An 18478-nucleotide genomic window follows, 5' to 3' on the forward strand; every position below is an offset into this window, starting at 1 on the left:
TTAGCATGCGCATGCAAATAAAAGCTCAAGTGCGAGAATCAAATTTAAATAAGAGCTGAATTGTGCTGCTTTGTGTCTGAAAGAGGACTTTTAATACAAAATGCATGTTTTATTGTGGTTATTTGCTTATGCAACAAGTTTGGGATTGGTAAATTAATAACATGCTAGCATCTTTTCCTGAGAACAGTGGCAGGCACAGACGTCCGCTGGGGAAGGGGTGAAACGGGGGTTCCAGAGGGCACCGCAATACGACCCCTTCTCCCCTGTGCACACACAACTGCCTGAGAATATCAGAGAAAATTAAATGGTATGGATTAAATTATGATTGTTTAATAAATACATTGAAATGTTCTTACAAAATTGTGGTCTTTGTAAATTTATGACCTACCTATTACGCATACTGTAAGACTTTTGGGGTACCTTCATGTTGCTAGACAATAGTTTATATACAGTAAAGCACCATGGGAGTATATGGGGAGAACAAGTATTTGATACACTGCCGATTTTGCAGGGTTTCCCACTCACAAAGCATGTAGAAGTCAGTCATTTGAGTGACGGAATCTAAAACAAAAACATTGTATGGTTTTTAAGTAATTATTAGTATTTTACTGCATGACATAAGTATTTGATACACTAGAAAAGCAGACCTTAGTATTTGGCACAGAAACCTTTTTTTGCAATTACTGAGTTTATACGTTTCCTGTAGTTCTTGAGCAGGTTTGCACACACTTCAGGAAGGATTTTGGCCCACTCCTCCATACAGACCATCTCCAGATCCCTCAGGTTTCAGGGCTGTCGCTGGGAAATATGGACTTTCAGCTTCCTCCAAAGATTTTTTTTTTTATTGGGTTCAAGTCTGGAGACTGGTAGGCCACTCCGGGACCTTGAGATGCTTCTAACGGAGCCACTTCTTAGTCACCCTGGCTGTGTGTTTCTGGTCATTGTCATTCTGGAAGACCCAGCTACGACCCATCTTCAATGCTCTTATTGAGGAAAGGAGGTTGTTCTTGCGATACATGGCCCCATCCATCCTCCCCTCAATACGGTGCAGTCGTCCTGTCCTCTTTGCAGAAAACTATCCTTATTCTTGGGGTTGTACTCATCCTTCTTCCTCCAAACACGGCGAGTGGAGTTTAGACCAAAAAGCTCTATTTTTGTCTCATCAGACCACATGACCTTCTCCCATTCCTCTTCTCTGGATCATCCAGATGGTCATTGGCAAACTTCAGACTTGCTTGGACATACACTGGCTTGAGCAGGGGGACCTTGCGTGCATTGCAGGATTTTAATCCATGACGGTGTAGTATGTTACGAATGGTTTTCTTTGACACTATGGTCCAGGTCTCTTCAGGTCATTGACCAGGTCCTGCCATGTAGTTCTGGGCTGATGTTTTACATTCCGTCACTCACAGTTGAAGAGTACCTATGATAAAAATGAGAGACTTGCAAAATCGGCAGTGTATCAAATACTTGTTCACCCAAGTGTATATATGAGCAATATTACACAAGTAGATCAGCACGGCTGTGATTCGTTTGCAAGTAATCACAGCGTGCTGATTATACAGCCATATCGCACGGCTAAAAGTGTGATAATGCGTTTAAACATTAGTTTGATGGCACACGTGAGTAAAGAAACAAGAAACAACAATGGAGTATCTTTAAAAACCCTATTTTGTGCAGAACTTCTTCCGCCACGGATTCAAATCTCAAGTTGACAGTTTGAAAGTTGAGCCCAAGCCTCCATTACAAATTCTAAAATGTCACTTTAGAATTAGTATGGTATTATGAGAGAGATCAGCATGGAGGCATAAAGTCAAGGGAGAAGCCCATAAAGAGTCATAAAGTTGATCCTGCTGCTAGCTCATAGACACCTCCTACACACGCTCTCTGTCTCTGCAAGATTCGGAAGGGAATGATTCAGATTCGTCTTGGCACAGCTACTAGAAGACTTACAACTGTCAGACAGGTTGCTCACCTCACATCTACGTCATCAAGCTCAGTACGCTCAGCCATCAGGAAGTGAGTGCTTCTAATTGACTTCACTTTTCTCCGTTGAAATCTATGGGGCCGCTGTGTCCAATTCTTTTACTGTCTATGGTTGCTAGTCTCTGTACTTTTAAGTCACTTGTGGGCATTCTTAGTGATGTCTAATACTCACTCTCTTTGTCTGTGAGATTCGGTATTATTCAGATTTCTCTCGGCACAGCTACTAAGACATACTCACGTGAAAGGCTCAGTTTGAGCCTGCGCAGTACGGCTGGCTATCAGCATTTAACAGGCTTCGATTTTCTCCGTTGAAATCAATGGGGTCGCCGTGTCCATTTCTTTTACTGTCTATGGTCGTCTATGGTGTGAATAGTGGAGCTTCCCGTGAGTGCTGAAACAACTTCCTTGTTCTGACTCAATCATAAAGATAGTCTTTGCTGCCTTCTAATGACATAATAATATAACTTTCACTGAAGTTCATATCACAATCCTTTCTCAGAAGCCTACCAAATATGGCATATTATTAAATAGAATAATATTTATTGAACAAATCTTTAAATTAGCAACAAAAGCCATTATAAAAGATAATAGCAAATAAACACAAGCAAACAATTCAGTCAAACGTACATGCAGCACTCTACTACAGGATTCAACTGAAATATAGCCTAAATAGTTATGAAACCTTAATTTTCCCCTTAACCAAAATGGATTTGCTTTGGAACAAGTAATAGAATAATAAGACCAAAGATCGCCCATTTGATATACCCCAAATTATATCTCAAGTTTAACCACTATCTACATGACGGATCTGCTCATCAGATCGTAAAATAGGCACTAAGATTACATACTGTATTAGACACATTTTTGAGGTCTAAAAAAATTTTTTTTTGACTAAAAAACACTTAAAACTACATTTAGTGACACAACTACAGTAGTTATTAAAAATATGGTGGATTTGGATATATATACTTGCAGTCATCCTGGTCTTACTCTGCCTCATTTCTAATGACTCTTGCCATGTTATCTCAGCGAGCTTAACAGTTGCTCCATCTTTGCTATTTCCACTTCCGGTCCCTTTGGCACCTCCTGACCCTTCTTCTCCTGTAGAGTCAAAGAGAAAAATGAAGAGAATGAGATGAGTCAGCTGCTGGTAGTGAGAGAACTGACCTAGGGGTGCCAGTAACAATCACAAACACTTCTCAGTGTGAAGCTCTCATTTAAAGATTTCCATCTTGACTGGCTGAGGTAATGAGAGAGGTGTTAGCAAGGTGTTATTTCCTCTGTGCGCTGTGGCAGGAAAACGCTAACACCACCATCAGAGACTCACTTTAATCTTGCTCGCATGCCATTTGTCTGAGATGATTACAGTGACACATTGTTTCCTCAGAGGAGAATAATCAAACATCACTATGCGTACTGACCATACCAACACCATAATGAACTAAACCAAACCGGACCAGAGCAGTTTCTCAAAACATGCACTAATTAAACACTCTCCAGTTCCTGTCAATCATTAGGCAAAATTTCAGCAATCATGAATCTGGTAATCACTGCAAGAACATCTGCTAAATTTGCTCAGCAGAATGCTAATGTTCAGATATCCACAGATCTGTACTGGAGGGATCTTCAATAAGCTCTAATAAGTAGCTCAAGGTTACAGCTATTCATAGAATCCATCAAATCCTAACCAGAGAGCGCTGTAAGGGAAATAAATTTGAGAGAGTGAGATATGTCAATCAAAGGGACTTCAGCATTTAGGGAAAGACAAGATGTTTTTTTGAACTTGTCTTCATGCTAGCCTTTGCCTTAGTTTCAACAGAGAAAAATATACAGTATATATCAGCAAAAAAGAAAAAAAAAAGACCTTCATATATAAAATATTCAACACCTGAGACACTGAACAGTATCAAAGTAGCAGTCAGTATTCTGGTGTGGTCACCAAAATACACCAAAATAATTAATTTAATTTAATACAGACCCCCAAATGGTTGTGTGTGTGTGTGTGTGTATACACAGTATATAAACAGCTCTTCATTAATTCTGATAAAGAATAGAAATAATTTATGACATTGCAGACATTAGTCTCTTTTCCAAATGAATGTGGCATCTGAAGCAGATTAATGTGAATCAGCAGAGAGTTCTTTATTGATTTTAAGTGGCTCTCTTGCCAAGAGGATTTCTAATGTTTATTGTAATTGTGGTCAATGTCTGATGTAAAACTGCAGAGTGTTCTGAGAAGTGGCTGACTGTTAAGACTGTTGTGGACCGAAATAGATTTGAAAATAAATCAGCAACTGAGACAGCAAACTGAGGGCTCACGAAAGAATACTGACCCGACTATACATGCGGTGAATCTAAAACAGCCTGTAAATGGAGAACTGACTACAGGATTATTATTTATACTGTGATTGAGTCCCCGGCACAAAGACATGGTGACGAAAAGCATTAAGGCTCATGTGAGGTGAGATGTGTGTGTCGGTATAGTGTCCTGACCGGGGAAACAGCTGACTGATTCTATTGAGTATGGAACATGCTGCTCTTAGTCACCGTTTCAGACGCCACCCCATGGGTTCAGACGCCCACCCGTTGCTTTAACATGTAGACAGGTAAACATGTCTGGCTTCAGTGAGCATTGACCAACACTCACATAAGCACAACTGGAAACCTGAAAGGGTCAAGCACTTTATCCAATTAATCGATATCATCACAGTCCTTTAAGGTCTGTATTATAGAATTTGTTTTTGTTTCCTTTATTTTGTGATACTATTTTGAAGAAGTATAACGTGAAGTGTGTCATCCCCCTCTATTTCTGCTCATGAAGAAACGTGATACCTGTATATGTGTGTTTATTTATATATATATATATATATATAATTTTTCAAATCATTTCATGAATAAAAATCAAATATTTATTTAAAATAATATATCCTACCTCATTTTAATATCAAGCGACAACTATAAGCAATCCATTCCATTCAATCCACTTATTGATTTCCCAAAGGCCCTTTTTTGCTTTCAAAACTGGCAATATATCAGCCAGATCACAGTTAACCAAAAGCATCGTAAGCACATCACAGAATCCTTTGGCTCTAATGGTCTCTACAATTTACTCTAAGTAAATTGTAAGTATAGGTTGATTTAGCAGTTTTGACTGAATTGAACTGAACTGAACTGAATTGATCTGAATTGAACAGTTTTGAATATTTGCATACATTTGCTCTTCCACAATGTAGAACTTAGTCTTTGGGGGTTGGGGTCATCTGCAGTGGGGAACTGACTAGTTTCCCTGAACAATAGAAAATGGGACAAAACTATTTGTAAACTTTTTTTGTTTAGTTTTGTGCAAATCAGCCTCTTGATGAGGCAAAACAGAAATTGATGTCAGTTTTTAATTCATTAGCCCAGCCATCTAAGATCAGCCACTGCATCAGGAGTAAGTGTGCTCTTTCAGAGGTAATAATGACATAGGTTGAGGAAAGCTGGTGATTAATGACTTGAGGAGACGGTGAATGCTTTGCATAACCGATGCTCATCAGTCATATTAAAACACATTGCAATCCAGCAGTTCTCCAGCATGCCATGGCAGCTTCTTATCAAAAGAATTAAAGGACAGCAACTCAACCTGTGACACTGTGCATCATTAGAATGAACCATTTCAGTCAATCAAATATAATCACAAACAGAACATGTCCACACCAAGCACTGGCATCGATTGAAATCGCTAAAAAACAAATTAAACATTTCACAAGTCGAGTTGTCACAGACAACAGTTTGTCTGTGAGGCCGAAATTTTTTTAATTACGAGCTACTATTGTTTACTATCTTACTTAATAAGCTAAAGGGCTTAATACATGCTCAGTCAATGGGTTGGTTTCTTTAGATGCAGAACAGAAATTATGAAGAACACAAAAGATGTTAATATGTGAGCGCTGAGTACTTTCACACAGGTGCCACAAGATTAGCAAAAATAACCAGATCCATTATAGACCAGTAACCAATTAAAATAACAGATGAATTGATAGTGGAAGAAAAAATAAAGCAGGAAAAAGGGTCTGCATGTGTTAAAGACTACAGCAAACACAGAGAGTGGCAAATTTCATCAAGATAAATAGGTCATATATAGTAAGGGGTCAAGTTTTGGCTAATAAACACAGTTAGGCCCCAAATTCTACAGATATTTTTGAACAGTAGTATACATTAAACATTTAAGGTGATATGCAGGGCCTGAAGTTAACTTTTTCAGCCACCTGCCACTGTGGCAGGTGGATTTAAAAATTCACCTGCCACAGAAACTTTTTACCAGCCATTTTTTTTGCCTCATAAACGTGAAAAAAAACAAAAAAAAAAACCCGGGAATTTCACAATATTGTTCTTTAACTTAGAAATACATATTTAAGTGCTGTCAAGTAATAATAACTCTAACAACATACATTTAAAAAAAATCTTTTTATTCATTGATTTTGACAGACACACAAACACAACATATATATATATATAGTATAGGCTAGCTATAATATAGTATATACTCAACAGATAGACCTACCGCAGCTCGTAAACAAATCACACGCGGCTGTGCCTATGGCGGATTTATTCACGTAGACAGGTCTTACTCTTAACAGCTTTTAGTTACAGCGTTCAGGAACCGTTAAATATGAACTAAATTAATACTGTTATTACTGGTAAAATTACCGGGTACCGGACATTTTCTCACCAGTTCCCAACTCCCAATATGCACAGTTGCACACGCACACACATCTGTGCAACTGTCATTGTACTGTAACCTACGTCAGCGTTACATTATCTCATCCCATCTCACCAACAGTTTAATACTCGCATATCCAAACGTAGTCAGAAATAGGGCCTCATCTTCTTTCTGATCGCATGAACGTTGCGAAACAACAGTCGCTGTCATAAATCAGCCCGCTCACGAACCTTGCCATTGCCGCCGATTGTTCACCTTGTATTAAAATGTCTTCTTTACTTTTCTTTTTCTCATCCTCATCTTTTTGTTGGCTGTTTGTTTCAGCTCGCCTCTTTACCCCAGTAATGTGCCGCCACATTTTAGCTAAAGTCCAACGCAATAGCGGACTTTGTTGAAATGTAAAAATCGTAATGAATCACTCACAATTCTCATTGGCTACCTGCCAATGTGGCAGGTAGATTGACAGTGTTACCCGCCAATAGCAAAATTCACCCGCATTTGGCAGGTGGTCGGGTGTTAATTTCAGGCCCTGGTGATATGTAAAATTTATTGGTTGCTGAAATGTGCAGAGACAATTGGAAGTGTAAATTCAAAATGTCTGATTCAACCAATGGCGTGAGTTTGAGGATGGAGCTACCTGATTAACAGTCACAAAGATGCAGATATAGCAATTCAGCACATGAAGTAATCAGCACAGCAGTGATTGAAACAGCACTGATAATTAATCATGTGATTTCATTGGAGGCCTATACATAATATTAGTGCATCACTTACCTTAGGCTTCTTGCGGAGGTTGGGCGAGAGCTTGAGGCTGATGACATGGCCTCGGTCATCGCCTACGATGATGATGGGATGGACAGGATTGAATTCGATGTGCAGGAGCCTGGTCTTCTTGGACACCACTTTTTGTTGGCAGAGAGCCTCATATTTGTTGATGTTCAGGTCGAACACATGAACCTGTGAGAAAAATAGAAGAGGAACAGGAAGATTTAGTCTTTGTCATTATTATGTGGCATCAGTTTATGTTTTTATGTTTTCAGTGTGAAGCAGACATTAGCACCTCTATAATTTATTCTCTTTCTTTGGCTCTGAGTGTCAGAGAGCCTAAGATGCATTTGAGTTTGTGTGAGTGTACTTGCAATTCAATATATTCATATGTATACGCACACGGATGCGTGTGACTGTGGAGGTGTAAGAATGTAGACCATCTGCTGTGGAGGATTGTATTAATTGTGTGATAGTACTGTATGTATAGAGAGGTAGTATACATATCCAATAATAGATATATTTAAATGTTTATGTCTCTCAGAAATGCAGATTAAGAATGACTCTCTCTGAGGATGACAGTATTTCATCTTCTGCAATATTCACTATGAAAAATTCAAATGATACAGAGAGAGGAGGGAGTGAGGGATGGGTGATTATAATTCCCATCATCCTCATTGTCATTCATCATCTATCATGCTGCCCACCTAAGCATGGTCTCTGCTCTGGCAGCTGAAAGATAGAGATGGGAGATTGGAGACACAGAACACAGGTTTGGCTACTCATTAGTAAATATTTGTCAAGCAGATTGGCTCATAATTTGTCAGCGAGTGTGATTCTATCTTAACAGACCGATGATATTCTGGGCAGCTGACGCAGCGATGCAGAGGACACAACGTCAGGACTAATGATGCCATCTGTAACTGCAGGAGTAACACCAAATCTAACACAACATCTTTGGAGCTGAGAGCTTGAAGGAAGGAAGCCCCTTTAAAGATTAGCAGTTGAGTGTTTTGGTCTGTGTTCTGTCATTTCAAGATATGTCAGTCAGCAATGTTTATTTTTGTAGGTTTGCCTGTAATTAATGTTTTTATGGCATTTAGAAATAGCTGAGGCAGCCCACTGGCAGCAGCTATCTGGGGCTTCATTTATAAAACGTGCATATGCACAGACTTGATCTTAGAGTGTGTGAACACTAAAATCCAGACAATGTTCAGATTTATAAAAACGGTCTAAGGTAAGGTCTTTGATGTGGAAAATTGTCAAAGTAGTGCAGATATTTGCTCGCCATTCTCAAAAAAAGGATTTGGATGTTGTCTGGTGCTCTTTTAGTATATGCTAATGATATTAATTAGGGGGTGTTTGAAACCATTCAACAACTGAAGCACAGAGTAAGCACAGAGTAATACACAGACAAATATGTAAATCAGCATTCGAGTTGTTTGGTTTTGCTGGGGGAAAAGAGTGTGGTCTTTATTAGATCACACAGTAATGGGCTTCCTTTAGAGGGCAGGTGTAATTTAGCATGTCGGAGTAGCGGTGTTAGCAAATAACAACAAAAGCCGCCATGGCAAGGCAATTTAGACCATTCGAGATGCCGAGGCTGACAGCTGATGCCTGAAGCAGCCTTAGACAAGTGCTTGAGACCAGCTGTGTGATTTGAGAATAATTGCTAATGATGCGCCACAGATAGATGTCATGGCTTTTGACTCACACAAGCAGACTGTGAGTGTTTGTGTGTGCTGGACCTTACAGGTGCAGTCAAGCACTGTTGGAAAGATGTCCCACTGTCAGCCTGCTACTGTATTTTATTAGCAATCATTAAATTCCCTTGTGTGGGAATATCCCATGTGTGAATCACACACTCCAAAGTTGATTGTTGATTTTTATGCACAATTGACAGACAATAAGACGTGCATTGTGTGCCATCACACAGTAACAAAGTTTAACTCACTGAAACTTCAGTGAGGAGATGCTAGTAAGGCTAGTAAAGGGGTCTTCTAATAATTGTTATTATTAGAACAAGCGAATGGCTGGATGGATTATTATTTTTTGTTACTATTATTCTAGTTTACCTTTCCATCGTTGGTGATAGCAGCAAAGATAGTGGAGGAGTATGGAGCCCAGGCCACATCTGTCACTGAAGTTTTCAGTTCAAAAGTGAAAATGGGAGACCTGTGAGAAACATGCATAGACATGTATGAAGGATACTTCAGATAAACTACTACTCAGTCAAAACAAAACTTCAATAGAAACTATATTGCTCCCATTCTGAATTCATCTAATGTTCAAATGTTGTCAGTTGTCAGTAACTGATGTCTAAAGATGTCAAATATAACAGTGAGACATCTTTAAAAATCTCATCAGGACTTCCCAGGGCAAGACCGTCACAATCACTAAGAAAAAAAGTCTGCTTCTCAGTTTGAGGTGACAGATGAATTTATCTCCTGGCGTTTGTCTGAGCAGAGCACCAGACCTGGTAATACTCTTTATATCATATCTGAGACCTTCATTTGTAAGATTATTTGACCATTTGAAAAATAAACAGCATTTATTTGAAATAGAAATGTATTTTTTGTCACTTTTGATCAATATAATGCAGTAGTGTACGTGTTTTAACAATAACACGGGCTTTTAAACCTCCTGGAATACCTTGCCCTGTAGACTTTCATTGTAAGTATTTGTGTTTGATTTTACAAACTGCTGAACGGGAAAGTAAAAAGTAGTTGTCTGTGAAAAGCATGAAGTCACAGATGTTGAACTGTCTTATGAAATCTGTTATATATCCAGGTTTGTTTTACTGCCATAGAGCTTTACGTCCTGAAGTATTTAATTATTTCTAAATGCTTATTCTGCAATTACAGATCGGTAGACAACATACAGATATCCATGGCTGACCTAGGTAAGACCTGTTGTAAAGCACAAGAGCTCTCTGCTGGCAGTTTAGGGATACTGCATATAAAAACACCACTTAAAAGGATTATTTACACACCCTCGAGTTGCTATGTTATAAATATAAAAAACAAGACCTCTGTAACACTTTACAATAAGGTTACATTTGTTAGCATTAGTTAACTACATTAGTTAATTACATTCTCTGGTTTGAAACTTGCTGGCCAAACTTGTTTACTAAGACAATGTTTAAAGTAGTCCAAGTGACTACAGTGGCTCAACCATAAGTTTATCAAGCGACGAGAATACTTTTTCAGTATTGTTGATGACAAAAAATAACGACTTTATTCAACTATTCATTTTCTTCTGTGTCGGCCTCTGAGTGAGTTCACGTAGTGCTTCCGGGTTGAACGTAGGCTCACTATTGGCCAAAGTTTCAATTACAGAGAAGCCTTTGGAGGAGTGATTCTTGTTCTGAAGATGAACGAAAGTCTTACGGGGTTGGAACAAAGTGAGGGTGAGTAATTACTGACAATTTTCATATTTGGGTGAATAACCCTTTAACATGAAATAATAATGATCTGCACTTCCACAGCATTTACTAATCTTTGTTAATGTTAATTTCAACATTTACTAAATTACATTATTAAAATCAAAAGTTGTATTTGTTAACATTAGTTCATGCACTGTAGAGTAACATCAATAAACAATGAACAGCTGGATTTTAATTAACTAACAAAGATGAACAAATACAATAACAAATGTATTGCTCATGGTTAGTTAATGTTAGTTAATATATAAACTAATGTCCACAAATGAGACCTTATTGTAAAATGTTACCAAGAACTCATACAGGGACAATTCATATCTTTTTAGGGGCTTTTTAAAAACTATTTTGGTGGCATTTCGGACCTTGTAAGGCACTACTTTAAACCAATGCCAGCCTACTGTAGCCTGCTTGTTGTTACCTAAATTATGCTGCCAGTAGATATAGTGCTGTAGGGACTGGTGCTCATACTTAATTGTCTGATCCCATATTTTCACCATCCAGTCCCAGCCGCAGGAAATGAAGACATTGGGATGGAAGGGATTCCACCTCACACGACTAACTGTCATGAAGTGTGCTTCGTACGTCTCCAGGAACTTGCTAGAATAGTATTTGGAGCCCTGTGAAAGACAAACATACACTCATTATTGGTTACGTTTACATAAAAAAATGCTGATTTGTACAGCAGCACTCTTGCAGAAGTAGCAAGATGAAGCCCCCTTCTGACTGTTTGGGACATCTGGAACATTGATTGTCCAGAGAAGAAAAGGTGAATGCTACCATGAGTCCAGTGTCATTCCAACAGTGAATTAGAATTAGTGACCAATTAGTGAATTATTTTCATCCAAGGGAGTGCCGGGCTCTTAATTCCATAGAGCGGGGGTTTACAAACTGTGGGTCACAAAGTGGGAAAAGTTGGGTCGCACAAAATCTTTCGGCTGTAGCTAAATTTACGTTTCGGTGATTAACACGCACACAGTTAAAGTTTGAGCCCTCAGTCTAGGGCTGCACGATATACCAGCATTAAATAGAAACTGTGATATTGCTTAGTGAGATTTTCAAATTACAAAGGCAGTGATTTAATTATACTGTATGAATATGAGCAGCGTGTTTTCAAATTAATTTCCTTCTCTTTGGGCCTCTAGTCAGTTAACGTAGTGTGATAGCGTAGAGCTACGTCACACGTAGGCTTACTAATTGGCCGACGCTGGTCATGTGTGTGATGTATGTGACGTACAACAACAGAAGCTTACGTTATTATACTAGTGAACTGACTCGAGGCCCACAGAGAAGGAAATGTCGTTATTTTTGTTGGGTTTTTTTGCGCACAAAAAGTATTCTCGTCGTTTGATAAACTTAAGATTGAGCCACTGTAGTTACTTGGACTATTTTAACAATGTTTTTAACTTTTAACTTTTCGAGGCCGGCAAGTTTCAATCCCTCAAGAAGCCTATGGACTAGTATGGAGGAGTGATCCAGCTCTCAGATTTCATCAAAAATATCTTAATTCATGTTCCGAAGATGAACGAAGGTCTTACGGGGTTGGAGCAACATGAGGGTGAGTAAATACTGAGAGAATTTTAATTTTTGGGTCAACTAACTCTTTAAATCTCTCATTAAGGATGGGCATTGTGGGAATGTGTGATAGGACTGTCTGCTTACAGACAGAGAAGGTCTGCTAATGACAGGGAGAAGATAAATCATAAATCCTTCAGCGTCTATTTAGCTTAAAGGGCTGTTGCATTAGCACATAGAACTGTATTTCCGTAATTCATGCATATGGCAAATACCTCTGGTTTGATAAGTGGAATTAACAGAATAGTGTGTGTGTGTGTGTGTGTGTGTGTGTGTGTGCCTACTTAATCATATTTTTTAGGCAAATTTGTACTCATGAGTTAACTAAAAATTACACAGCCACCTTTTGGGGACATATTCATGTGTAAAAATAAATAAAAGTAATTTCCTTTGTAAAGTCTTAAAAAAATTGTCAGAAAAGTCTTGTCTTTTAAGGTTTGAGTGTGGGATAAGGTTAGGTTATAGTATTTATAACTAACTGTATATACAAACAATTGAAGTCTATGGAATGTCCCAATTTAAGTCAACATGTACTGTATGAGTGTGTTTTGTAGGAGTGGAGGGATGTTGCAGTAGGAGTGAAATTTAAAAGGAGGACATGTGTTTGCATGTGATGTTTGTAATTTAGAACAAAATAAGTCATACGGAACAAAGCGTAGCATACCTATGAGAAACAAAACTATGTCTGGCCTGTCAAAATGAATAGTTTGAATGCTAGTCTACCCCTTGCCAGCAGAGTGAAAAATACAAATAAAGAAAGAGAGACAGAGACGAAATTTTATTAGCTGGTGCCGTCCGTTCTGCTGTGATAGCAGTGCAGAGACAGACAGCCAATAAGAACACTCCATCTCTGTTTGATGACAGGGGTATTATATAATCAGGGACGGCCCAGCGGGAGACAACCGCTACAAACACAACAAGCTAAGGTACTACTCGCAGATTTAAACTGAAGATCTTCAGACAACAAGATGTTCACAGGGATGTTTACTGTGGAATATACAGTACATGTGTGTGTGTGTGTGTGTGTGTGTGTGTGTATATATATATATATATATATATGGAATTTAAATTACCTTGTGAATCTTTCCAGCTTCAGTGGCTACAAGAAAATGGTAGTCCTTTTGTTTATGAAAGTCCAAAGATGTTCCAGCTAGAAACATGAGCAAAATATATTTATTGAGGATAATATATTAATGCATGCACCATTTTTTTTACACCAATAGCACATTTATTCAATTTGCAATTTTAACAGTTTATTTCTATTCTGTTTAATCTCTAAAAAAAAACAATTTGAAAATAAATGGAACTGTCAAACATTTAACATAAGTCATTTACACTCTTTTATGGTAAATTGAATTATCATCGACTCTCAACAGGTGAAATATCACCATGAATGAAATCCTGTCATACAAAATGTAAATGCTAATGTGCAGACCAGCGTAAAAAAAAAGCATCTTTGCATATGTGCATTTTATGTGCATTAAATATGGGAAAAGTTGCTTTACTAGTGAATTGCTGATTTCTATTTCTGTGATTACATTTCTTGTGCTATATTGTAAATATAGTCACAGCTGAAGGGGTTTAAAGGCACATTGGCACAACATATAGCACAGCCTTTGTCCTTATACTGAGAGAAAAACCCCACTCACATCAACATCTTTGTGTTAACATTGGTTGTGTAAAGAAAAATTAATGTATGTGGTTCATACCTGTAGCAATGACATCCTTAAGGTCATCAGGAACTTTGTCTGTGGCTGGGAGTTTGATGATGTCTGTGAAGACTAGTTCATGCTGAAATCCAAGTGTTTGGCATCAATTAACCTCTTGAAATAATGACTTGTTTTAGAATCAGCAATTAGATATTTCCGTTTGTACCTTTATGAGAGTCCAAGACACCAATCGTCCATCAGCGGACACAGAGATGAAGTTGTGATTATTGTCCAAATCGTCTTTCTGCCACTTCACCTATAATGAGGACAATGAAACACAAAAAATATTTCCCACAACAAGAGCGTAACATGAAAGAAAATTCTAAAATCAAAGAAAATTCTAAAATCAAACCAACATCTGATATTCAAAATGTAGTATGCTGAATTGTATATAAAATGGACTTTTTCTAATCTAATCTTTAAATCTAAATGAGATTTTTCTGGTTGTGTACGGCACATTTTGGTAAATATAGGTCATCCAGGATTTCAATGCATACAGAAAATTTGCACTGGATATAACAAGAACAAGTATTCTATTCTGACCATTATTTTGAATATACAGCTCCATTGTCACATCACACCGTAAGTAATAAGTAATTCTACTGTTATTATTTAACCCATGACATATATCCTCTTTCATACCTGCATCACAGCGCCCCTATGTTTCCCGGAGCTGGCTATGCTGTTATAAGTGGGCTGATCACTCTTTTTCTTCAGGTTGTACACTGCAACACAACCGTCATGCAAACCTACAGCCACTAGGTAGGACAGTTGTTCATGGATGTCTACACACATTACACCTGAGGCTGTGTTGAAGATGAATTCTGGGTAACTAGAATTCTTCAGGGTGTAAAAGAGAAGCATGCCACGCTCCTCTTGGATAAATTCATCTTGAGGGGTAAGATAAAACACAATTCAAATGCTGTAGGCTACAAATGATTATATTGTCAACACTGTAAAAAATATTTTCAAGATTTTTTTATCACAACATATTTTCTTTTGTAAAATCAACTTTATAATAATTTATTCAGTTGAGATAACTTATTATTTTGAGTTTCTGATGATTAAATTAATCTCCTTCATTGCATTAACTCACTTTTTCCAGTTCAATCAACTTAAAATTTTAAGGCAATCCAGGTTACTTACTTTTTTAAGTTAAACCAACAATATTTTTTACAGTGTAGTTATCACAACATTTTTTCTTTTGTCAAATCAACTTAAATAATTTATTTAGTTCAGATAACATATAATTTTGAGTTTCTGATGATTAAATCATTCTCCTTCATTGTATTAACTCACTTTAGTTCAATGAACTTAAAATTTTAAGGCAACCAGGTTACTTACTTTTTAAGTTAAACATCAATATTTTTTTACAGTGTAAGGTTTACTTACAGAGTAAATAGCAAACTTACATGACCCAAGACCAACAGCGAACAAATCATTGTATTTAGGATTCCTAGAAATAAACAAAGTGTTTTTTATTTGACTTAAAAAAAAAACACTAAATGGGTGCGTATTGTATTTTATAAAGTATGATACTCACCAGCAGAGGGCAGTCACAGACAGACCTTTAGCTTTATCATACTGGAGTTTCCACAGCGGAAGAAGAGTGCCCTTCTCTCCTCGAAATTCATCAGCCGCATCCTCAAAGTACATGAAATCTGAGATTTGGATATAAAGCTGTTTACATCAGAAAATTGCTCTCTTTTTGAACACTATTTAATATCTGTCAATCTGTCAGATATCTACAATAGAAGTAAAAATAAATATTTTTCATAATTACCTTGTGCAACCTCATCAAATATATTCCGATTCACCATACGCTCAATGATCTTGGCCGCATGAGCTAGTTGGGATATGTCATCACTCTATAAGCACATGTTTTTTGCCCTTTAATTCAATCCTTCAAACAAATCAATCACTAAATATGTCATTTTATTGATTATTGTGTATGTACTTAGTTACAATCTGTGTCAGATCATTTGTTGTTTAGCTACCTGAGTCTCTGCTTGAATAATTTTCTTCCTGCTTTTGTCCTCCTCCTTATGTAGGACCTGGCCTTCTTGCTTCTCTTTACTTTTCTCTCGGCTCTTAAGTTCCTCAACGTAAAAGTCATAGATCTCCCACTGCAGAAAGTGTTTTCTGATGTTTTACGAATCCGTATTCACCATGATATAACCATAGTGCTGGTTTACTGCAGGTGTGGCACAAAAAAAGTTTGCAAAGGCAAAGATTTACTCACCTGATTGGCTGTAGCCGAGAAGTTTGCACGAGGAGGAGGCTCTGTTTGACAACTTATATCCTGCAAAACATAATTTAGATTTTTTTTTTAAACCAGTGGCTTTTGCATAAACTGAAAATGCCGAAACCCTAATAAAGGGTCTCACAAGCTATGAGCAATCACTGTTTTGCCCTTGTAAAACTTGTACAACAAATCACTTTTGATAAAAACCATCTAATAAATGACTATGTGGTAACAAACAGATGGCATATAAGAGTTCAGTAAAGAAACCCTCTCACTCTTGGGGGGTTGTTTAGTGTCTGAGAGGCTCTCTCGTTGAAGTTGAACTGGTTGGTGAGTTTCCGCTCTTTCTGTCCAGCTTTGGCCACATTTTCTAGCTTCTCGGCTCCTGTGCCATCTACTTTTGCATCTTGTTTAGCCATCAATCTCCGACCTTCATCAGACTCCTTGTGCACAAGATTCCCTTCTAGTTCAAAGTGAACAGCCATCTGATCTACAAAGATGATAGGTTTATAGCAACCCTCCTAAAAAAGAGAACAGATTTTAGTGATTTGTAAGGCTGATGACTAAATCATCATGGTTAAGGATCACAATTTAAAAAAATTGTAGATATGCAGCAGTATTTTACTTTGAAACTGTATCTGACAACGTTCTGTGGGGCATTTGGATTGTTTGCTGTTAGTACTCTGGTAATCTCTTCATTGAGCTCCTTATGAACACAAGAAACAGAAACATGTATAAATAATTATCCCAACATCACTATAATGTGACATTATTTTAGCAGGGTCAGACCACAGGTCCTCTCCAGGTTTACACACTTCCTCGGTTAAGTCCAGCTGGTCCGGAGGCTTCACAAGAGTCTTCCCCGTCATCCATTCTTCTCCTTCAGCTGTGTCTGTTGCTTCCTCCTCATCCTACATTATAAAAGAGGTTTGAAAGCCCAATATTCTTTTGAAAGATATGTGACAATGAATTCAGTCCTACCTGGATAAAAAATGTGATTGGAAAGCTACGTTACCTTCTTCTTTCCAGCAGCTTTGACAACCTTTGCCACAGATGCCTTTAGCTGGGTGTTAACATTTGTTGTCTGCATTTTAAGAGAGAAAATTTCAACCGTATGGTCTTGACAACAGTGCATAAACTAGATGTTGACTTAGAAAGCCTAACGTTAGCCCAAAGGTTTAAAAAGAAAGTTTCAAAGTTATAAGTTAGACAGAAAGTGATGGATTAAGCCAGAAAATGTAGTCTCATAATAATTATAAACGACAAAGCTGTAAAGTTTAAATAGTAGATAACAGTTAGTTATTAATTTGTATTCGCTATAACATCGGTAACATGCATAGGGTAACATACCTGTTTAGATTTCACTGTCCCAACTTTGTGAGGAACGGACATTTTTTTTTTTTTGTTTAACAATAAGATCTGTTTTGCAGTCGAAAATACTCTGAAACCTGACGAACTTTTTAAAAAGTAAATATGGCTTTGCGTTTAAAATGACAAAACAAGTGTTCCCTTCTCTGAAACTGCTAACGGTAGCGCGTGTGTCCGTGTGTATAGACGTCGTCATAGCAGCGGGCAGAGGCGTCTAGCTTAATTATGCATGTAGTTCCTCCAAAGCCATTGGAAGGCAAACCCAAACCGTAGTGAAGCCATCTCCTTTGATATCCATTAAAAACTGCCTCTTGTCTCCTTCCTTGCATGCCTCAAAAGCCGCAGCGTTACGTTTTTGCCGTTATGCTATTTTGGCTAGATTGCAAATAATTTGCCTTTTTAAGTGCACGCACTCTAATCAGAAGATGACGCCCGCAGTTGAATCTTTTTTTAAATTGATTTTTATTGAACATTATTGAAAAGAGTCACGGGATAGTAATTATGAAGAATTTTATAATGAAGTTATTTTAACTTGTAACAGAAATGTATAAATGCCATCTTAATAATTAGAGAAAGGGGATAATTTCCACTTTAAAAAGCGTTGGGGCCGGGGGGATAGCTATTGTAAAATAATAGCTATCATCCCAATTATAAATTGGAAAATACAATTAAAAATTGGGAAATACAAT

General features: G+C 37.6%; 1 protein-coding gene and 1 long non-coding RNA gene across 2 annotated transcripts; one reads left to right on the forward strand and one right to left on the reverse strand.

Moving 5' to 3' along the window:
• Window positions 1–2504: 2504 nt before the first annotated feature.
• On the reverse strand, window positions 2505–17981 carry LOC120490618 (dynein axonemal intermediate chain 1). The gene is made up of 18 exons (XM_039687923.2): window positions 17772–17981; window positions 17437–17505; window positions 17237–17332; window positions 17047–17127; window positions 16697–16942; window positions 16419–16478; window positions 16174–16302; window positions 15960–16044; window positions 15720–15837; window positions 15589–15632; window positions 14819–15066; window positions 14343–14432; window positions 14177–14258; window positions 13541–13617; window positions 11364–11512; window positions 9529–9628; window positions 7463–7645; window positions 2505–3087 (listed from the first exon to the last, which is right to left on the reverse strand). Exons 1-18 carry the CDS (start codon window positions 17811–17813, stop codon window positions 3007–3009), a joined length of 1980 nt encoding a protein of 659 aa, XP_039543857.2. The 5' UTR covers window positions 17814–17981; the 3' UTR covers window positions 2505–3006.
• Window positions 11508–15019, forward strand: LOC148970802 (uncharacterized). The gene is made up of 3 exons (XR_016147721.1): window positions 11508–11661; window positions 12315–12450; window positions 14894–15019. It is a non-coding gene; the product is annotated as an uncharacterized LOC148970802 (long non-coding RNA).
• Window positions 17982–18478: the final 497 nt, after the last annotated feature.

Source organism: Pimephales promelas, chromosome 19 (assembly GCF_988280905.1).
Source record: "Pimephales promelas chromosome 19, fPimPro1.hap1.1, whole genome shotgun sequence".
Lineage (NCBI taxonomy): Eukaryota > Metazoa > Chordata > Actinopteri > Cypriniformes > Leuciscidae > Pimephales > Pimephales promelas.